Here is a 24182-nt window from a genome sequence, read left to right as displayed (position 1 = left end):
AACTAGCCTCCCATCCATTGGGAATGCTCTGTGTGATGTTCCACATCTGGAATCTTGGTCATGCATCTGCTTCACTTCAGGCAATGTTCTGCCAGGAATGCTTTATGAGATTCTTGGGCACATTTGGACGCAACATGGTGGTAGACTGCCATATGTTTAGGAGATTCACTTGGCCTGGGTTCTCATTCTAGAATATGTGTCCTCCCCTCCCTCCCCTATTTGCTCCATGTTTCCGTTGTTTAGGTCAGTAGATAGTGTAGTGGATAGAGTGCTGGACTTGAAGTCCAGAGCATCTGAATTCCAAATCCTTTCTCAGACATTTGTTAGTTGTATGACTCCGAGGCAAGTCATTTAACCTCCTTTTACTTCAGTTTTTTCATCCAAAAAATCTTCCATAGTTAGGCAGTTAGGTCGGACAATGGATAGAGCTCTGCATCTGGAGTCAGGAAAATTTGTCATCCTTATTCCATTCTGGCCTCAGGTATCCCCTAGTTGTGTGATCCCGGGCAAATCATTTAATGCAGTCCGCCTAGGTTTCCTCATCTGGAAAATGATTTGGAAAAGAAAAATGGCAAACCACTTCATATCTTTGACAAGAAAATCCCAATTGAGGTTATAAAATGTTGGCCAAGACTGAAGTGACTGAACAACAACAAACGCAGGATTATTTTGAGGATCAAATAATTATTTGTAAAGAATCTAACATAATGTTTGACACATAGTATGCTTTGAATAATTTAGTTTCTTTGTATCTATTTGTCTATCTCAAAAATTCTGCCTCTGCCATTTATTAGCTATGGGCAAATCATTTAACATTTCTCAGTTTCTGTTTCCCAATCTGTTAAGTGGATATAATAATTGCATATATCTTATTTGGTTTTCAAGAGGATGACTTGAAATTTTATATGTAAATCTTAAAGTACTATATAAATGCTGCTACTGTTACTACTACTACTACTACTATTGATTACTTATTTGTAAAAGAAGGTTTTAGGTTACTCTCCACTTTCCTTTTTTTTTTTTTTTTTTTTTTTAATTATGGCATGGTGGAATGTAACCATGTTGAATTTGGGCTTGGGAAATTTCAAATTGAATCCTTGTTCTGATATGAACTGTGTGCCTATTTTTACTATATTATTTTACCTTTCTGAGCGTCTGTTTTCTCACCTATAAAATAAGATTAATCAAACTTATACCATTCCCTGACATGGTTATTGAAAATTAAGTGCTACATAATGTTGTTTTTATTATTGTCTCATAAGAATGTTATGAAGCTGAATAGAATAATTCAGCATACATGTATGTTAGGCTTTAAAAATATATGATCTATAGTAGGTGCATCTCAGTTAAGCTGAGACTGATGAGATTATATTCAGGGAACCAAAATGATGAGATTAGGGTTCCTGGTGGTCAGGGAGTTAAATGTTGAGGTCTAGTGGCAGGTTTGGAATTCAGAGAACCAAATGAAGAGGTTCCCTTCCCAAATGAAGAAAATCCCTTTAGGATTAGCACAAGGTAGCGAGTTTGGGCCTTCTGGTGGCGTAGAGGTCCTTTGTAAAGGAATTTATGAACTCGAAAAGCTACACTGATAAAAAGAAGTTTATTATTGACATTGGGAAGTCAGCTTTTGCTGTGCATGAATAGAAAGGCTGAATTCCTTAGTGGCAAGGTCCTGACAGAGAAGTGAAGTTTCTAATAGAGAGATCCCGACAGAGAGGTATAAAGTCTCATTAGGGAAGTAGGTGAGGATAAAGAGAAGGTAATGCTGAAAGAGAATATCATCTCAGCAGGCAGAGGTTTCCTTGGCATGTTAGGTCCTCTGCAAAGAGAGGATTTAAGATTGACTCTTTTTATAATAGAAGTCTTGGGTATAAGCTGAGGGCAGTTCTTGTGGGTAGAGTTTGAGCTGGAATTGAATAGAATTGAATGAGTTTCTTTAATTCAATAGGGTTGGAATTCTCCAGCTATGGACTCAACTAGCCCCACCAAGATAACAGAATGAAACTGTTATCTATTTTCCCTCGGGCGGGGTCCCACAGAGGCAGGGTTCAAGGAGAATCTCTCCTTTTAGCAACTTTAAAAGAGTTTCACGGCTCCCTTGTCAAGATCTGTTGAAGACCTTAGCTTAAAAAGGCCATAGTCTCCCATTTCATCCAGGGCCATCTCCATGTGTCTTGATCTGTATCTGGTTACTGGATCCTGATGGCTCTGGAGGGGAAAGTGAGGCAGGTGACCTTGCACAGCCCTCCCTCTCTTAAATCCAATTCACTTACATGTTATGGTATCAGTTCTCTTAGAGAACTAAGGTCAATCAACAACTTCTGTGCAAAAATAACTATTTTTAAAAATCAGGAAGGAATTCTTGTTTCATAGTTCTATTCACTACATGGTTCCTTTAAAGAGCAAGTTGCTACCATACATTTATACTTATCTGATATCCATACAATTGGGAACACAGTGGTTACACAGAGTGAAGTATACTTTGAAAGAAGAGGCTCTCGGTTTTCTCTACTCAAAACCTGCTTCTCTTGCTCACTATCTACAAGTCACTTGACCTTCCTAGTTAATTTTCCTCAACTATAAAATGAAGTGATTGGACCCAGTCTGAGATTCCTTCAGGCTCTAGATCCATGACCCTATTTGTGGTTTCTTGTGGAGAGGAAGTATTGTATATCTTTTACTGTCCCATGAAAGTTCCATTCCTTTTCACTTCCTTATAATAGGAGGAACTACAGGACAACCGATATAACCGATGACATTTAAATTTTTTTAAATGTCAGCCCAGAAAAGTCAGGTTCTCACTTAAATTTGTTTCAAAGTCCCTTTCTGTAGAACGGGAACCCCAGGAGAGCAACAGTAATTATCCAGATGACCCGTGGAGAATTACAGAAGAACAGCGAGAGTACTACATCAATCAATTCAAATCCCTTCAACCGGACCTGAGTTCCTTCATTTCAGGTAAGTATTCTTCTGGAGAAAAGGCTAGGAGGTCCCTTTGTAACTCCTTGTTTAACAGAAATGCAAAATAAACTCATTAAGGTTTCCTGAAGCTAGTCAAAAGGAGAGCTTGTGGCTAGCTTGTTATTTGTTTTGTTGTTGTTGTTGTCTTTTCCCTAGTGGGACAATTATTTTACAATTGTAAAAGATGTGGAAAAACTGTAGAAATCACACTCAACTGGACAATTCCAATTTCACTTTCAAGCTGGAGGGGCCTTGTTTCCTATACTAAGCACTGATTGAAATCAGCTCTGATGTCAACATTCATCATTTCTAAAAGATGTTTAATTGTGTAAGAGTAGCAACAATAACAGTAGTAATTATAGCTTATGCTTTACATTTCCCCAAACTCTTGACATCTGCTGTCTTTTTTTTAATAAAAGACTTTCCCTCCCCTCCACGCCCCCCAAATTATAATGTATAAATAGTTGTTGCTATTATTTTTGAGGAAAAGAGTGTTCATTGAGTCTACTCAAAGCTACATTCCATCAGTGTAGCCTGGATCAATCTCACATTTTTCATGTTTTTCTGTTCAAATCAAATTTTTTTTTTCAATTAATAAGCATTTATTTTCTTTCCCCATTCCCATTGAGGGGAAAACTCAAAATCTTGTCACAAATATGCATAGTCAAGCAAAACAAATTTCTATGTTGACCATGCTGAAAAATGTCTTTAATCCTTTAATCTTCTTAAGAGAAAATGGGATGGTGGTGGAATAGATACAAAAAGGGTCATCAAAAAGCCAGTAAGATATAAACCTTAAAGTTTCTTCCTATATGACAGTTTTTCTGAATTTACTTTAGGACTGTGTCATCCTATTTATTGTATATCATTTTGAGGCTTTGAGGTCAAGAATGGATATTGTGTACTCACCAATAAGATTTCTTTTGGTCGATAAGATTGCTTTTGGAAGGCCAAATTCACGCTGAAGGAAATACTTTTGTTTCCCTCTACAAGGAATAGGACTGATCTAATCCTATACATCTCACTGCTTGATGGACATCCCTCCTTGAAGGTTCCACTGATACCTAATGTATTAGTGACTGACACCTAATGTATCAGTGACTGATATTTCACCTTTAAATTTACCTGTCCCCCATCCTCCCAACTTAATAATTTTCCTTAGTAGTATGACCATTTTTCTCCATATTCAGAGTTATCATTGAACTTTTCCTCTTCGTTTTCCCCAGTATCCAATTAGTCCCCAGGCCCTGTTGATTTTCCTGCTACACTTTCTCTCACATCTCTCTTTTCTTTCTTTTCCCATTGTTGCTACCATTTTTAGTTTTAGGCATTTTGTCTGACTAGTTTCTTTGCTTCCTTTTTCTCTACAATCCATTGTAAGCACTGCTAGTTTATAGTTTATAGTTTACAAAACATGCTAACAAATAAATGCAAATTAGGTTGTAAGTCTAAAATCAAAATATAAAGGACTGTGAGAATGATGAGGTGTAGATTTGGGGTACCCAAATGAAAATGAGGCCTAGTGGCAGGTTTGGAGTACAGGGAGTCAAATATAGAGCTCCCCTGTAACTCCTCTGGATTCAGCAAAATGATAAGAAATTAAATGAGGTCTAGTAGCAGTGCAAGAGTCCCTGGATACATGAATTTACAAGTCTGAAAACCTAGATTGATAAAAGAGGTTTATTATGGGGTTTGGAAGTAAAGTTAAAATCTAGTTAGTAAAAGGTATTAATTAGGTAAAGAGAAGAGGGCACCGGAAATATTATTCCAGTGGGCAGAGACCCTTGGCATGCCAGATATAAGGCTGGCATGTTTGGAACCTCTGCAAAGAGAGGACTCCAGCTTGGCTCTTTTATAATGAGAGATTTAGCTAAAGGGGCCAGTGTGTAGTCCCAAGTTGGCTCAGATCCAGTGGGATCCTATTGGAATTTAAAAGAGATGCTTTTAACCAGGAATTGTGAATAAAAGGTCCTAGGTTCTTGAATTGATAATGCATCAGTTAGGAGGGATTGGGAATCAAAAAGGAATAAATCAATCTGAAAGGACTAGTTTCTTAAAGGGACCACAACTTGCTTGAAGAATACTTATGATACTTAATGCAGGCAGGAAGCATGAAAATACATTTAGATTGTCAACTAATGTGCATATGGTTTCCCCCTGCCACCCAGACACAGTCTGGCCCTGGTTTTTGTGGCTATAGCACACAAATCACTCTGGAGGAAAATGTGTCTGGAACCCAAGTGTTCCTTTTAGTGGAGAAACAAGAGTTAGGAAATTTAAGTGGAGCTAGTGAGAGAAAGAGAAAGACAGTGGACTAGGGGAGAGTGCCTTATAATTATTAAGAAATTATTTTCTTATATGGCTCATTAGCTCATAAATAATTTTTAAAGGAAATTCCAAAGGAATTGTTCCAAAAATATTTTGAGAAAGATGATTACTTAGAAGGAAAATACCAATATAAAGATATATGTTCCATGCACTTTATCTACTGGATCCATTTAAAAAATTGATTATATTGAGAAAGTGCTGCTGTAATGACAGTGGCAATCCATCATATGGAGAACCAGCATGTGACAGTCAGGAATATGGGTACAAGTTCCTCTATTGGCACTTAGTAGTTTTGTTAATATAGGCAATATAGTTGTGTGAATAGAGACTTGTCTGTGAGCCTCAGTTTCCTCAATAGTGAAATGTGGATAATAACTACAGAATTTTATTCTTAAGCTCAGATGAGAAGTAAAAATTAAAAAACTTTAAAGCATGATTTAAATAGAAGTTATAATAAAATTTTTAAGATCAGATGAGAAGTAAAAATTAAAAAAACTTTAACTCTTATGGCTGAAATAGACTTGATTTTGTGAATACATCCTTAATCAATGCTATCTGGTTTTAAATTTGGCTAGTACCCAAGCTGAAGATTTGAGGCTTTTGGGCACTGTGGGATAGAGATCAGAATTGATCATTTACAGGTTTAGTTCATGTATTTTAAAGCCAAGAATAAGTTCTGTAATATCAGAATAAAAGAAGGAACAAAGGAAAGGGAATAAGTTTTTATGTCAGGTGCACTATATACTAGACAATGTGCTAAATGCTTTACAAATGTTATCTCATTTGATCTTCCCAACAACCCTTTGAGATAGATAAGATCTTTATCACCATTTTTATAATTGAGGAAACTGAGACAAAAAGCCTAAATGACTTGTTCAGGGCTTTTTAGAGTACAATATGAAGCTTCTAATGTCTACAGTTCAGGTAAAAGGATGATTTTCTGATTTCTAACACAAAGATTATTAATTTGTTCTTTAAGTAGTGTCTTTGCTCACTGGAGAGATATTTGCAAGTATTTAAAAAAAGTAAAGAATAATTCTTTGGGGAGGTTGTTCAAAAAGTTATCAAACAGACCTGTGTCCCCAAAGATCTCTTCAAAGAATGCTGGCCAAACATACCCAAAGAGATTTTTCTTTGGTGTCACTTTTTACCTTTAGAAGTATTATAGTATCCATAAAGTAAGAATTTTAAAGAAGTTAGGCAAGACCTTATCTGGTAGATCAATACTTTATAATATAAAATTCTTGAATAGTTATTATTTTTTCCTTTTAGACATATGCACTTTAGAAAACTTTGTATTTTACACATTAATAAATAGTTGAATGTGGTGTTTGGGGTCATGTTTATTTAAGTTAGAAAGTCTGTGGTAAAGACTATAACTCTGGGGCATTGAGCAGAGAGGAATCAGGTTTAACACATAATTTTGAATTATTTTAAAATATAAATTTGAATATAAATAAATATATTAATGCTTAATTACATAGGTGTATATTTTTATATACATATATATGTACAGATATTTTTTGAAGGATTTAATTTAGTACAATGGTATTTAACTATATGGGTTGGTATAGGACATTTTTACACTATTAAGAATTATTGAGGATCTGAAAGAGCTTTTGTTTATGTGAGTTATATCTATATAATATTAAAGAGGTCTATGATATAAACAAGATGAAGATCCAGGATATTCAGACATCTGACCATATTCTTTTAACCTTAGGAAATCTACCTAATTACTTTATCTCAAGTGATTAAAGTTTGAAAAAGGCATATTTCACTTCTGATCATGGGAGGGCTTGTTAATATTAATATGAGAAGTGCCATGCAAATTATGCAAAAGAACATTAATGCTGCTATCAGATATGTAGTTAACTTATTGTTTAAAGAATGTGATTTTCTATAGGTTCTTTGGCAAAGAACTTTTTCACCAAATCCAAGTTGACCATTCCAGAACTTTCATATATATGGTAAGTAAAACTGAACCATTAAGTTCTTTAAGCTGCTTAATCAGTTTTCTTCAAATGCAGCTTTTTAAAACATGTTTTCTTAATACAATGAAAAGCTACTATTTTAAAGGAACTTTAAAATTTTATTAAAATACTTAATTTTAAAAATAATTTCAAAAACATTGTTCTCATCAAGATTGTGTTTATTAGCTATATGAGTGCTGGCAAGTCCTTTAATCTGTATGTCTCAGTTTCCTCATGTGTAAAATGAGATTGGCTTCTGATTTTTTGTGATCAAAATTTCCGAATAAGCACTATAAGTTGTATCAGAAGTTCTGTCTGATTTATTATCTTCCAAGTATTGCACCTTTCTGATGAGTTAACTAAAGAACTAATTAAATTAATATCTATATATGAATCTGATAATGATGACAATGATGAAGCCAATGACTGACAGGCTGATGGGTAAGTCAAGTAATGGCTTGCAGAGATAAAGTTTAATTTAAAATATTTTAGTTGTATCTGAACTCTGCATATTTGATTTGTTTTGTTAGATAAGTCCTAATTAATATCTAATGTTTAATAAGTACAGCTGTGGAATTCATCTGCACTTTACTGACAAGCCAGCTGATTTTACTTTTGATGAGCTTGTTTCAAGAATGGTGCAGATGGCCCAATTTGCATTTATGAGAACCATTTGGTGCTTCTGTAAACCTTACTGCATGGTGTGGGCCAGTATCTTACTTCAGGCTGGGAAGAATACCAAAAAACGATTGTAAATGTAAAACAAAATGCTTATTAAATACAAGTAAAGCATTCTTTTCAATGTTAAAAAGTTGTTTATTGTTTTAACTATTGAGTAAAACTGCTTACCATCTTTGTGAGTACATACATTTAGTGACCATGGAAAATATTTTCAATGAAATTTGTCCCTTCCAATGTCTCTCACATTCTGAAACTATCTTTATATTCAGTCTACTCTGATACTAAAGCCTGAGAAGAACTCTAGAATCTCTCTCTTCTTTGTCTTAGTCAAATGCAACAGAGGCTATAGGCAGTCAATAAACAATGCTGGGCACTGTATTATCATCTTGTATTATATAATATCAAATGTATTATAGGGTTTTACGTACATAATATCCATATTATGTTGTTATATATATATTATAGTATTATATGCATAAACTATTATCTATATTTTATTATATATGTGTTATAGTATTACTATAATAGTACATGCACATACTAATATCTGTAGTATACTATTATATGTATATAACATGTATTATAAAGGTGATATCTTTGACTTTTTAATTGAGTAGTGGAATATAGGAGAAAAATCATTGCATCTTTGGATAGATGACATATCAGATCTTTCCTTTAATAAACATAGGGTAACACTAAATATGAATTATAAGATAAAAGTAATATAAAACTTACTTTAGATTTTCCTTAAATAGGATCTTCTTTTTTCAGTACTATTAAGAATACATATTATTTTATGTATTTTATACTTACCCTGACATCTTCCCACACAAGATGTAGAGGTCACAGTCAGTGGGAAACTCTGGGTGAGGTATAAGACCCTTCAGTCCAGAGGGAACCTGCCGACAATGTCTGGTTTGCTCCTCATCTCCCCTAAGGGCTCTCGGCCTTCCTGAGAAGTCAGGGGGCGGTGACAACCTGTGTTGAGATTGAGGCAGTGATACCAGGTGGCAAACTTCATACAATAGCAAGTTGTTTATGTGGTCCCACATGCACAGAGTTGTTTTTTGTTACATTATATAAAGGGGAAAGTCCTTGAAATAAATGAACTCCATTCCCCCCCCCTTCCTCTGGAGACTTGCCTCATCACTTCTCCACTAGCAAGGAATATTTTAATCACCCCAGTGTGGGGTCTCTAGAAAGCAACAGTATGTTTTGTCACCACAACTTGAGGGCTCTAGAAAGCAGTCTATTTTAATCACCCCAGTGTCAGGTCTCTAGAAATCAATGATATGTTTTGTCACCCCAACTTGGGGCTCTAGAAAACAGAACACAACAAGTAAGTTTCCTTTGTCGTAACTATGTAAGACCCCGAATGTCCAGGAATCATCTTTCACTGTGAAACAATAGTTGAAAACTGTTAAGAGTTAATTTTGAAGACAAACTAACTCTCTCAAGATAACCCTGGTCTTTTAAGATAATGTTAACATACATTCAAGAAATATTTATTAAGTGCAAAATCCTTTCACAATAGGGAATTCTCAAATGAGGGAAAAAAATTCCTCAACAATTTAAGGTCTTAGGATCTTGGCCAGACAAGTATTTCTAATATGTTTAAAAATAAGACAGGAAATGTGGTAATATACTGTAATACTACCCATATTTACTACATAATCACAACACTAACTTGACATTTCCCAACCTGATTGTTCTAAACCTTCACTCTAATCCATTTAAATAATTATTAGGCAAACTCCATTACCTTATCTGCTAATCATTTTACTGAAGGAAAGCATAGTAACTGGACCATAGTAGGCACCTAATAAATGATTATTGATGGATTTATTAATAGGAGGGAGTGTTTAAAAAATCAGAGCTAGAAAAGACTGGAAAACTTGTCTTTCAGTCAGTTCAAGATTGTGGTCCATTTGTCTCTTTCTAGGTCTAGGTTTAAGTGTTCCTAAGGATGGATTTGGCTTGTATCTTGTTATATTTATGTAATTCTTTTAAAAGCCATAGGGCATTAAGTACTTACAGTGAGAGTTCAGGTAAGATTTTTATTATTATTTTTGGAGGCAATGGGGGGGTCACACAGCTAGTAAACATAAAAGACCAGATTTGAACTCAGATACTTGTGACTCCAGTGCTGATGCTCTATCTATCTTATCAACTAATTGCCCAGATGAAATGTTTATCTTAAATGCTAAATCTTAAACTTGAATTTTTCAGTGTGTGTACACTGATGATTTCAATCCCTTTACACTAAAATGTGGTCTCCAAGAGTTGCTTAGGGAATCATTTGCAAATTTAGAATAACAAAATTTTCTAGGGCCTTTGTGGGTTTGCTAATTAGGGTCTATTAGATATGAATTATTATGTAAATGCAAACTGTTATTATATTCCAATAGTTTTTTTTTTTAATTTTAAAAATATTAAAAATAATTCCCCCCATAGATATCAAATGTGAATATTTTCAATTAGAGCCTTTTGGGAACTGCCTGATAGCAGCTAAAGAAGTTTGGAATCTGGTTATAGGTAAAAAAGCTTCCCTTTGGATCCTGGATGTCAGATTGTCATTTATGTTGGCTTCAGGGAGCTCAGCGATGTGGACTGTGATGGAGCCCTGACGTTGCCTGAATTCTGTGCTGCCTTTCACCTCATTGTAGCCAGGAAAAATGGCTACCCACTGCCCGAATCTCTGCCCCAAACCCTACAGCCGGATTACCTACAGACGGGTGAGGGAATCTTTTCCAATTGGATTTTTTTTAAGTTGGTGATCCATTTCTTAAAATCAGTAAACTTTGTGCTTTTCATATGCATGATTTTTAAAAATGTGCTTTTTTAAAAATGTATTTTTTTTCTCTTCCTTAAAATATAAAAGAATTGCAAAAAATGGTCAGGATTCCCAGATTGAATGGTCCAGAGTAACCTGAAAGACTTGTTCCTTATTTTGCTGTAAGCTATTCACTATTCTGTCCTCAAAAGTCCATGTTGCTCTCCTGGTTTCTCCTTTGGAGATTCTCTTGAGTTCCTTACATTTGCCTTTTTCTTTACTTCTTTATTCTAAATCTTGCTTTCCAACTCCTTTTGTGTGTGTGTGTGTGTGTGTGTGTGTGTGTGTGTGTGTGTGTGTAATAGAAATCTAGATCAATATGGGTCACATAGCAACAAAGTATCTGAGGTTGAATTTGAACTCAGGTCTTCCTGATTCCAGACATTGTGCTATATTCACTGTACAACCTAGCATCAGGGAATTAAATGACCAGCAATATTTTCAGTTCAATAAAATTATTTCATGATTCTGATCATGTAGTGATAATGTGAGTTCCTTGAAAGCAAGAGCTATTTTTACCTTTCTTTGTATCCCAAATAAACAGTGTCTGGTAAACAGAAAGTGCTTAATAAACGTTCTTTGCTTGCTTAAATGTGATATAGAAAAAAGTAGACAGGTTCAAATAGAATCTCTGCTACACTACTTGTGGAATTGTGGGCTGGTCACTTCCTCTCTGATGGCCTCAGTTGACTCATTGTATCTGTTTTAGTTGGTAAATTGGGAACACATTGGAGTTGGAAAATGTTGGTTCAAAGTTTTCCTCTGACCCCTACCACCAATGTGACCTTGAGTAAATACCAATCTCTTTGAGATTTTATTTCTTCATCTGTAAAATGGAGGAATTAGACTAGATGGTCTTTTCTTTATAAGCATGTTTTGTCTCATCCTATGAATTTGTGATTTCCATTTCCATTTACTAAGTTGATTATGCCCTAGGCATAAATAAATAAATAATAAAATATTTCCCTTCTGGGAGCAATTTTACCTGTTCCTAAAAAATTTGAAACATTTTAAGGAAATTGCTGAGTCTGTGATTTTTAGGACAGGAGGGAAATTTGCAAATAACTAAACTGTAAAATGTAATTCTTAAATCACTAAAAAGTACTATCTGCAATATTGTACTGTTGAGTTAAAGCTAAAAAAAATCAGAATGAAAATGCTCTTATTTTAGCTGTAATTTGGGCTTTTAAAATTTCCTTGGCTTTACTCCTGTTTAGGTACTCCTGCCCTAATTTCTTTATATTTTATCTTTCTCTGCTTATTGTAGCAATACTCCTTCTTTGGAACATATAATTTATTTTTTCCTTTTCAGTCATTTATGAGAAATGTCTGACAGCTGTTTATTCAGCAACACATATCCTCTAACAGACCTTTCCTTTTCTCTGATATGTGCTTTCTCTTCTTCATACTTGTACTTTGGCTTTGAGCTGTTGGAAATGTGGATTACAATGGGCAGATACATGGGTAGGAAGAAACTTAAAAAACAAGATAAATTCTGCTCCATGAAGACTTCCGTAGCTAAGGCAACTAGGAGTAACCCTAGGATTATAAAGATTATAAAATGAGCGCAGAGACCATTTAATAAGCAATGATTAAGCCCTTTACCTTCCTTGCATTGTTGTGTGCACAGGATGCATTGTTCCTACCCTCAAGAAGCTTACTTTTTAATAGAAGGAAAAATATGTAAATAAATGTATATACAAGATATATAGAATAAATGGAAAGTAATATATCAAGAAAAGGACTCTTGAGTTTACCTTCTAGTATATGTATGTGTGGGCAGCTGGTGACACAGTATATAGAACACTGGGTCTGGAGTGAGAAAGACCCAAGTTCAAATGCAGCCTCAGACACTTATTAGCTATGTGATTTTGGACAAGGCATTTAACCCATATTTGCCTCAGTTCCTCATCTATTAAAAAATCTATAAAATATAGTTTTCATCTATATGTAAAAAAAAAAAAAAAAAACCACTGGAGGAGGAAATGGAAAATCAGTCTTTACCAAAAGACAAAAAAATCCACAAAAAACACAAGGGACAAAATCCATGGGGATCAATCAGAGTTGGACATGACTGAACAAATAATTTACAAGTATGTATATGTATTTATATAAACATATAAAATACATATATAAACATATGTGTATATATATACACACGTATACACACACACACACATATATATATATATATATGTATGTATATGTGTATATGTATGTATGTATATGTGTATATGTATGTATGTATTTATATGTATGGGTTACTCCCCTAACATTCAAGCCTACAAATTGCCAGACTTCTTGTAGAGATGAGATGTCTCCAAATACTGCTGACTCTACAGACTTAGGCATAGCATAAGTTTTCCCAGGAATCTTCAGAAATACCTGGGACAAGCTCAAACCTGAGAATCCTTGTACTATAGAAATTGGCACCCCTACTCTTGGTTAACCTCTTTCTTGATCATGGAGCCACTCTAAACTGAACAAATCTATCTATTCCCACTGAAGATTATAAATGAGTGGATTTCTGTGGCTGCCAGGTACTTCAGTGCTGAGCTCCTTAAACTGTTTCCACTTGAGACCCTTTTTTGACCAATACATTTTTGTGTTATTCCTGGTACATAGGTATGTAAATTAGGTATACAAATCAGACATTTACTGATAATAAATCATAGTTCAGTGACCTACACATTCAGTTATAAGATTCCATAAACAACTTGTTTAAGAATATGTGGCTAAATATGGAGCTTAGTGGCTAGAACCCTGGGCCTGGAGTCAGGAAGACTGGGTGACCTTGGGCAAATAACTTCTGTTTGCCTCAATTTTCTCATCTGTAAAATGGGAATAATAATAGCATCTAATTCTCATGGTTGTTAGAATCAAATGGGATAATAATGTAAAGTCTTAGCACAATGCCTGGCATGTTATGTTATGTTTTATTATTATTATTATTATTATTATGGCAATTCTTGTTCAGAGACATTCCAGAAATATGAAAGAATACTTTCCATCCTTCAGAAAAATGCACTTCTTTTCCCATATGAAGCTGAAATTTTGATTTAAAGGGGGAGAGAGTATTTTAGATAAAATCACAGCCATTTTTCCAAAAACAACAAAAAATAAAAAACACCAGAACTTTTTATCTTAGTTTTACAAATAAAGTGGCCTTCCCTCTCACATTCCAGCTCAACCCCCATTTTAGCCACGTTTTCTTGCTTTTAAGGGTAAAACTTATTTATCAAGTGCTTAGTACAGTGTCTGAGACCAGCTTTAAATACAAGTCTTCCCTATTTTATATATATATATGTATATATATAAATATAACATATATCTACTTTGCTACCTCTAATATAATAAATAAAATAATACCCACTTTTACAAGCACTACAGAAATTGTTTTGTTTGATTCTCATAACAACCCCAGGATTTAGGTGCTATTATTATTTACATTTTACAAATGAGGGATATTTTATATCTCTAGTTCTAGCACAGTGTGCCCATTACATAATAGGTGCTGAACAAAATGCTTGTTGATTATGGAATGAATCATCTTTCCCATGATGAAGATTAGATAGTTTTTCATTTAAGAATTTCATTGATGTTTCAAAAAATGCTAATGAGATTTAAAAATATTTTTGCTAAATTGTGCTTAAACAATGTGTTAGCAAAAACAGTGTTGTCTCTTTAATTTCGTGATGTGGCATGGTTACTGTGAATAGATTATTCTTTAATAAAGGGGCTTCTGTAAGAAAGAACTTGCAAGGAAGCAGCCTCCCTTGACTAATGAAACAGTCTTTTGGAACAATGCTCCTTGTTTCTTTTTAGCCTTACCTACCCTTCAATTAAACAAAAATTGCATGGCTTTCTAGGATAGACAAGATTAATTGCAAATAATAATTATGGTGCTACCAGCAAACATTTAAGACTTCCTAAAATCCTTCTAAATTTCTGTGATGTGAATTCAGGAAATAAGAAAAAGAATAGGTTGAATTTAGGAAAAGCAAACTTGAAGGATGGGACATAATTTTTTAAAATGGATTTTTTTTGTTTAGAGGCAGTAAATACATCTGAATGAATATTAGAATGTTGTCCATCCTTCAGACAGATGAAGTTTCTTTCCCCACTCAGAGCTTGACTTAAAGTGGGGAGAGAGAGACAATGATAAATATAATCACAGCCACTTAAAAAAAAACAAAGCAAAACAAACCTCCAAAAAACAAAAACAAAAAAACCCAAAAAAACCCTTTTGACTTTAGTCACTTTTTGTGTCTCAAAAAAAAAACAAAAACAAAAACAAAAACAAAAACCAGTCTACCTTAGATTAATTCTGCTCTCTTGGCCTGACTGAAAAATGTTCATAGTCCCAGTCACTGACATTTCAACAGCTTCACATTTTTACTTTCCTTGGAGCTTCATGATCGGGTTCCAACATTTAAAAATTGATCTGCATCCAATTTTTCTTTAGATTTCATCCAGCTCTTGACAGGTTTGAGGGAGAACATTCTTCTGCCTTGATGCTGCAATGAGTTCAAAACTTCACAAGTTTCTTTCTGGTGAAATGGAAAATACTGAATTTAGCTTTAATTTAAGTAGCTGAAAAGAAAATATTTTTCTCCTTCCTAAAAACTGAGGAACTAGAATGGCAGGTTGGACAATTTTGTAGTTTAACTATGAGTCTTTAGAAATTTTAACATGAGTGAATTACAGTGTAGGCTGTTTCAGTATAGGCTTAGTAAATCTTTGGTTTGTTCACAATGAGATACTTGTCTTCATTTAATTCCTAGGAACAGATGATCTAATTTATAATGGTTGGAACACTGGGTGATGGTGCTTGAAAGAACTACATTGGCCTGGAAACAATTTTTGTTGTGTATTCTAAGTGAATTGAAAGGTATATGGGAAGAGACAAAATGATATCAGAGAAATTCTATCAGGCACCGTGATGTTTTTGATCTTTAAAAGGCCAGTTGTGATTAGAAATATTACCATTTTCTGAGCTTCCTGGGCATTTCTTGCAAAACTTAGATTTGTATTTATAAAAAGTAACATACCTGATGCCAAAGTATGAATGTTACACAGAAAGTTCAAGAAAATATTCCATCATCAATTGTCAGTATTGTCAGACATAGGAATGACGTCATGCTTTGGAAAGGGGATAAACTTTATTTCTAAAACCAATAGTCAGTGAATCAGTATTTTTGGTCAGAATACTGTCATTCTAATGGAAATTCATGTATTTGGGAAGAAATTAATAGAAATAATTAAGATTTAATACATTATTGTACCTTGTTAAAACATTTTCTTTTAAAGAGGACACTATATTGAACTTCATTTTACAATTTCCTAATATCTTAAATGCTTATCAATTTGTGAGTCAACTATTTCTTTCTGAGATATTGACAAATTTTCTAGTTAATGATATAATTCTTCCCAAATTCCTTTATGATGGAGTACTCTAACAGGTATATTAACCCTCTGGGATAGATTATTTGAGAATCAACTCTCTTTTGTATATAAAGCTGAGTGAGTCTTAAAGAGGATAAGTGATCTTGGATCTTGAATCCTAGAAGTGATAGGGCTGTTCATGAGTTTTAACAACTTTAACAGTAGCAATAACTCCTATTTATTGAGAAGGGGTGTGTGTGTGTGTGTGTGTGTGTGTGTGTGTGTAAGCAATCATTTCAAAATTCTGCTTTTCCCTGTTTTTAATTACAAGTAATATGGGTTCTAATTCCTCATTATCTACTCTGAAAGAGTGAGCATTTCATCAATATCTTTGAAATATCTACATTATTAAGTCTCTTGGCTATAAAATCTAGACTGAGGAAAAAAATAACTTGAATAATTGCAGTTAGGATAGCAAAGCTGCTCTGCAATGTTTAAAAATTATGTAAACAGCCTAATTTACCTCATCTTTGACTACAGTGTTATTATTGGCTGCTGTGGCAAGCAAAGGAGAATTAAACTTTTTTTTTTTTTTTAAAGCATTCAATTCACAAAACGAGAAAGAGTGTAAAACAATAGTCAATGAGTATATCATTGTAGTTCCCTTTTGTCTCCCTCTAGCTTTTCTTAAGTCCAAATGGGACTGTGCATTATTTGATTCTTATTCTGAGCCAATGCCTGTAAACCAACAGCCACGAGACTTGAATCGAATTGAGGTAAGAAAAGCTGTATTTTTAATAACTAAATAGAGATATGTGTAGAATGTGAATCTGTAGGCTTTGACAGTAATGTTAGAAAATAAATTTATATCATTTACCCATCCATAAACTAGTTAGTTACTTTCTTTAGAGCTAAATGTACAAAAATACTTCAAATTCATGTTATAATTTTTTTCAAGAGTTTTGAAATACCTTTAGATATTATAAAAAGACAGAGACGAAGTCTTCTGGTTTGATCCCTGCTCACTTTTGCAATAATCTCCTCTCCCTCTCTTTGCAATCTAAACCATTATATTTTGGCCTTACTTTTTAGATTGAGCTTAGGTGCCTAGCATTTGCCAAGTACTATATTAAGGAACCTAGCTGCTGAGAGCAGATTAGAACTGAAGACTGTACCTGCAAGTATTCATTCATAGGAAATGAGTTTGGGATCCAAAAATACACTTGGAGGCATTGTATCCATATGGGTTTTTAACCCTTGAATCAATTAAGATGAGTATTGATGATTCCCCAAAATAAGACCAGAAAATTTTCCTTGATTTTATGTTTCTAAGGAGAGATTTCCAAGCTGCTCTTCCTTACAATGCCTACAATTCCCCCTTTCCCCTATCTCTCCCCCGGGTCCCAGGTCATTAAGAAGTGAACAGTTCTCCCATTGAACTAAGCCAATTCATTTTAAGGCCATTGCAGCTGTGATAAAAGATAAATGAAAGATATTTAGAATATATACTTTGAATATTTTTTATTCACATGAGATCCTCTTGCATATATATGTATGTATATATATATATGTATATGTATATATACATATATATATATATATATATATATATATATATATATATATATATATATATATATGTTATAAGTAGGTATTTGAGATCTGAAGATAATGATTGGGTCATGCTTAAGTCTTCTTTTTTGGTCACATTTAAACTTTACAAAGTATTTTCTTTACAATAGTCCTATGAGATAATTATGCAAGAAATTTTGTAGATGAAGAAGCTAAGTGAGTCTTGGAGGTTAAGTGGTTTGCCCAAGGTGATGCAATAATGAGCAGAGATTTGACTCTTTTTATTCTAATACTGTATTTTTTTTCATATTATTCAGGATAAGCTTCTCCATTAATTCAGTTCAAACACACATTTATTACATGATATAGTCACTGACCTGAGGTGTAGTAGAGAACTTAATAGAGAATAAAAATATGTATATCAATAAAGAAGAATTTTACATGGCAAAAAGGAGAATCAGGATAAATGACATAAGGATATTTAATAAGGGGAAAGTCACTTTCATTTAAGAAACTGAGGGAAGCCTTTGAGAAGGAGCTGATACCTATACTAGATTTGGAGGGAAGAGTACTATTTTATCAGGAATAGAGATAGAAGATCTATCTGTCTGTCTATCTATAGATCTATCTATCTATCTATTTACTAGAAATTGGAGATAGCTTGCATGGTAGAATAGTGCTGGATGAGATCTTGGGAAAATCAGTCCTCTTTAGTTGGAATGTAGCATTCATAAAAACAAGCAGTATGAAATAAGATTTGAAAAAAAAAATTAGATTGGAGGCACATTGTAGAGGCTTTAAATTCCAGGACAAGAAGTTTGATTTTTGCTATCTAGAAAATAAGGAATTATTATAAGTTTTTGAGGAGGGGACACGCTTAGGTAGTTAGGTATGCATAATTAAGATTAGGAATCCTAATGCACAGTGCATGAGAAAGACTGTATGAAGGACAGATTGGAAGGAGGAAAACAAGTATTTATTAAATACTTTCTGTGTGCTTTATAAGCACTATGCCCAAGTGCTTTACAAATATTACTTCATTTGATCTTCACAACAATCCTGGGAGATAGGTGCTGTTATTAGCTTCATTTTACAGTTGAGGAAACTGAGGCAGACAGAAGTTAAATGACTTGCTTAGAGTCACACAACTAGTTAGTAGTTCCCGAAACTGGATTTAATTCTCCAGAACCAGTGCTTTATTCATTGTGATACCTGTTTGGAGAAAGATAAGAATGAATGGAGAAAGACCAGTTAGAATATATAATAGTTCACAAGTACTAGAACTAGGATACTAATATCTATTGAGAGTACAAAGGTGTGCCCAGATGAAAGACTGTAGAAATAGAGTTACAAGGTGTTGGTGGGTCTGGCTGTCCAAGATCTGACTTGAATGTTGAAAGATTTTATCTAAGAGCTTAATTATGAAGCAGTTTTATAATACCAGAAGAATGTCATGAGTATTTGGCTTTCTTGTTCAAGTTTCTTATTCTGGACATCATATTTACATTTTATCCCTGCAATTCTAATAAAATGAAAACAACAACTACTTTACTGAGGAAAATAATGAGTCTTGTGGTCATTGAATGTTTGTTATTACTTAAAAAAATTTTTTTTCAGTATATCTGTGTTCAGTTTTATATCCTTGAAGTCAAGACTTTGAGTAGAAAACACACCCAGCATTATAGGCAAATTATTAGTTTAATTTCTTTTAAAAAATCTCTCATTTGAAATTATGAGAAGAGCTATGATACAGAGAAACTGAAACTTAAAGAGGAAAAAAACCTATGCCATTCTTTCACAGTTAGTAATTGCTGAGCTAGGATTCACTCATTATAGAATTTGGGTTAGGAAGGTGCTTGGTAACCATTTACTGCCACCCAGCCATGAAAAGGAATCTCTCCTGTATCATACCTGACAAGTGGTCATCCAGCCCTCTTCTTCTAACTCTCCAGTAAGAGGGAACTGATTATTTATTAAGTTATACCATTTCACTTTTGAGTAATAGCTCAGGAGTTTTTTTTACATCAAGTTTAGCTTTACAATTCTGCATTAACTTTTTCCCATTGTTCCTTATTCTTCTCCCTAGAGTCAACAGTCTAATCTTGATTTCACATGACAACCCTTCACAAACTTGAATATATGTATCAAATTCCTCTAAGTCTTCTCTTTTTCAGGCTGAACTTATCCTGATCTTTCCAGTAATTCTTAGATCAACATGGATAAGGCCCTTAGCCATTATGGCTGCTTTTATATGCCTTAACATGAATGTTCTCCAGATTGTCATTGTCCTTTATAAACTGTGATTCCTCCAAATAAACAAAGTTGCTTTATCAGGGTAGGGTACCCTTAGGCTCTCTATCACTTGCTTATTCCTAGAACTATCCCTTTCCTAACGTAAACCGAGATCATATTAGCTTTCTGCCTGTCTTATCACACTGTTTATTGTTGTGGTCTGGCAGCACCTCCAGATCTTTGTTACTCTCTAACCATATCTCCCCTTTTTTCCCACTTAACATTCATGACTATTAAATCTTACATTATTATTATCAGCTCAGTGCTTTAGGTTTACAAGACCTGTTGGAGTCCTGAATTTCATATCCACTATTGTGTCATCTGTAAATTTGATGTTGTTGTTGTTTCAGTCATGTCCAACGCGCTGTGCCTCCTTTTGGGGTTTTCTTGACACAAATACTCAAATAATTTGCTATTTTATTTCTCCAGCTCATTTTACACATGATGAACTAAGGCAAACAGTCCAGAGTCACACAACTAGTAATTATCTAAGGTCAGATTTGTACTCAGGAAGATGAGTCTTCCTGACAGTCTGTTCACTGTGTCTCCTGATTGTCTCTCTGTATGTATTTTTCTTCTTTCTATACATTTTCAAAATATTTAACTGTCAAGTAACTATTTGAGACTGGGATTTGATGTCAGATCCTCCTGACTCCAGGGCTGGTACTTTATCTACCATGCCACCTAGCTGTTCCTATAAATGTGATAAGTAGATTCTTCAAGTTATCATCCAATTAAAATGTCAAATGTTAAATAGCAGAGGATTAAGTATAGCTACTAGGTCACTCCACAAGAGATCTTCTGTCAAATTGACATTGAACCATTAATGATTACTTTTAATAGTCTATATTTCTCCTGTTTTTCACCAGAGGCAATTAAGGACTGTGGTAGATGGAATATAGGATTTAGTGTCAGGAAGACCTGAATTTGAATTTTGTTTTAGATACTTGCTAGTTGTGTGCCTCTTGTTGTGTAACCTTTCTATGCTGCGTCCAGCTTCTTCATTCTTAAAATGAGGATAGTAATGACATTTTCCTCATAGGATTATTGTATGGATCAAATATGTTAATATGTGTAAAGTGCTTCACAAACCTTAAATGTGATTGATATAAACCCTAGCTGTTATATTGCTATTGTTGTTATCCATGAGGGTAGCATGAAACTATTTGCTAAGATCTAGTTTAAAATATCTATAGCATTCCCTTCATCTACAAGTTTAATTATCTTGTCAAAAAGGGAAACAAAAATACTTTGGCTTGATTGTTTCTTTTATTTAAGTAATATTTTATTTTTCCCCAATTACATGTTAAAAATTTTTGTACTTTTTTTTTTAAGTTTTGAGGTTCAAATTCTGTTTCTCTCTTCCTTCCCTCACCCCTCTCTGAAATGGCAAAGCAATCCAATATAGGTTTACATCTGCAATTTTGTATAAAATGTTTCCACATTAGTCATTTTCTACAAGAAGCTTCAAACAACAAAAAATGAGAGAGAAAAATAGCAACATGATTGGTTCTTGATGAAATCATCATGATGAAACCAAGATGATTCCTGGTGATTGTTGCTTCTTTTTCAAAATGTTCATTATCTCTTTAATCTTCATTTTAGACTTCAAAGTCAAACTCATTGGCTTATAGTATGTATAGTCTACTTTCTTACCTTTTTTTTTTTAATTGGAATAGCCTTTATTTTATCTTATGGTATTTCTCATATCTTCCATAACCTTTCAGATATTATTGATGGTGACCCAGCAACTTAATAGGTCTTTAAATTCTTAAGGATTTAATTATGATCAATTTTTTAGCCATCATTGATTTCTTCCAGGGCAAAGTTCATTCTTGAATTGGGGAACAAGCAAAATAAGAATTTAACAGATCTGTCTTCTTTTTGTTCCTGATATGTTATCTCACATACTCTGAACTTAGATCTTATTCGTTCTTTGATTTTCTTCTTTTGCCTGATATAATTTGAAAAAAATCCTTTTTGTTTTTTTTTTTCTTTCTCATGATTTTTTCCTTGTTGCTCTAATTTTTCTTGCACAACATGACAAATATGAAAATATGTTTAAAAGAGTTGTACATATTTAACCTACATCAGATTGCTTGCTGTCTTGGGAAGGGGAGAAAAATCTGAAACACAAAGTCTAACAAAAATGATGTTGAAAACTACTTTTATATGTATTTGGAAAATGAAATGCTATTAAAAGTAAAAATAAAGAAAAAAAGGAAAAAATCCTTTTTGGTATGTTTCACTTTCCTTAACAATCTTGGTTCATTCTTAGCTTTAGCCCTCCTAAGTCTGTACTTAACAGAAAATTGTGCAGTACTTTTGTATTCATCCTCTGTTATCTGTCTTTACTTTCAACTTTTGAATCTTCTAGATCTTGGCAAAATGCCTGGCACAAAGAAGGCCCTTGATAAGTGCTTACTATATATATATCTTTTAAAAATTTAAGTTGATTGGTGAGTTTTCTTTTCATCTTTAGATCTCCATTCTTGATAGTGACTCATCCCTTCTGGGCTGCTTCTCCTAAAGAAATTTTCATACATGGTGGATTCTACCTATCCTTCCACTGAGCACTTTGAAGTTTCTTCTCCCAAGATCTGGAGGCCATAGTGGACTGTGTCCAGCTTTCTTTTTGTTCTTTATTACAAACCTTCAAGAGGAAGTTATTTTCCCATAGAGTTCTCACTATTTCTACTTTATTTCCACCACTAGGCTACTATACTACTTGCCTGACATAAGCATCATAGGAATTATAATGAGAATATCACTTGCTATCTGATAAGATGTCCAGGCAAATTGCTACAATTCTAAGCCACTCATTTTTTGAAAAGTGTAGAAGTTTCATGTTTGACCTGAAGTTACTTAGCAAATGCCATTTACTCTCTTGAATTATATTATATTTTTCATGTAGTAAGCTAAATGTACTTAGCATGTTTCTTGTGGAAAAGGTTTATGGAATCATTAATATCATATTTAGAAAAGGCTAAAAATAATTTGTGGCATCTAGATGGCATAGTGAATAGAATGCTGGACTTGAATCCAGGAAGGTCTGAATTCATGTCCTATCTCAGCCACTTAACTAGCTGGGCAAGTCACTTACCCTATCTCAATCACAGTCTTCCCATTCGTAAAATGGATATAAAAATAAAAATAGCATCTCTGTATCAGAGTTGTTGTGAGGATACAGTAAGTTAACCAATTTTAAAAGTGCTTTGAAAACTTTAAAATGCTTTACAAATGCTATTATCATATTACTTTCACTGCCATGTTCAGAGAGGGCCACCAAGTGCCCAAGGATAGAGTGCCAGGTCTGGAGTTAAGATTCATCTTTCTGAATTCAATCTGGCTTCAAACACTTATTAGCTATGTGGCCTTTAATCTTGTTTGCCTTAGTTTCCTCATCTGTAAAATGAGCTGGAGAAGAAAATGACAAACTATTTCAATGTCTTTGCCAACCTCTAATAGAGTTACAAACAATCAGAAATGATTGAAAAAGCATTTTCAGTATCATATGTGCCACAATGAATTTTTTAAAAAAAGTTTGATTTTTAAAAAGTTTTTATGTATTCATTTATTGCTATTTGTGTACAAACAATAATGGTCCTTATCTTAATACAGTTAAATAATCTATGTACTTTTCTTCTCCAAGAAGAGTTCCATTAAAGAGAAAACTGATCTAACAGCACCAGCCCAGGATGTGACTATTGATGACAAACAAGGTATGAGAAAAAAAAAAGAGTTGTTTTCTATTATTAATTATGTTTTTCTTCCTATATTTGGGAATGGAAGAATTTTCAAGAATCCACATGGGCGGATCTACCTGGATGATAGCAGAGCCAGTTTATCTGAAAAAGATTTATTGTTTTAAAATGGCATTGTAGAATGATACCCTGAGCAGAAACCTGGAGTTTGTATGGGAAGCTGCTGAGTGATAGTCTTATATATTCAACACTATATATATATATATATATATATATATATATATATATATATATATATATATATATATATATATATATATATATATACTAGTTGTGTGACACTGGTCATTAAGTCATTTAGCTTCCATCTGCCTCAGTTTCCTCATCTGAAGAATAGGGATAATAATAGCACTTACCTCCCAGGGTTATTGTGAGGATCAAATGAGACAATAT

The 24182-nt window shown here is 33.7% G+C and overlaps 1 protein-coding gene across 6 annotated transcripts in view; it reads left to right on the top strand.

Moving 5' to 3' along the window:
* Positions 1-24182, top strand: part of REPS2 (RALBP1 associated Eps domain containing 2) — a 267978-nt gene that overhangs the window by 142223 nt on the left and 101573 nt on the right. For 4 of the 6 annotated variants that reach the window (XM_074299901.1, XM_074299898.1, XM_074299896.1 and 1 more), the window contains exons 6-10: positions 2820-2958; positions 7196-7259; positions 10536-10678; positions 16843-16937; positions 23678-23747. In XM_074299901.1, coding sequence (XP_074156002.1) covers positions 2820-2958; positions 7196-7259; positions 10536-10678; positions 16843-16937; positions 23678-23747 — 511 coding nt within the window. The remainder of the gene's footprint in view (positions 1-2819; positions 2959-7195; positions 7260-10535; positions 10679-16842; positions 16938-23677; positions 23748-24182) is intronic. The other 2 variants (XM_074299899.1, XM_074299897.1) reach the window with 1 other exon arrangement.

Source organism: Sminthopsis crassicaudata, chromosome 3 (assembly GCF_048593235.1).
Source record: "Sminthopsis crassicaudata isolate SCR6 chromosome 3, ASM4859323v1, whole genome shotgun sequence".
NCBI lineage: Eukaryota > Metazoa > Chordata > Mammalia > Dasyuromorphia > Dasyuridae > Sminthopsis > Sminthopsis crassicaudata.
The sequence above is the reverse complement of the archived record's forward strand: the minus strand, read 5'-3'. Positions and strand labels throughout refer to the sequence as shown.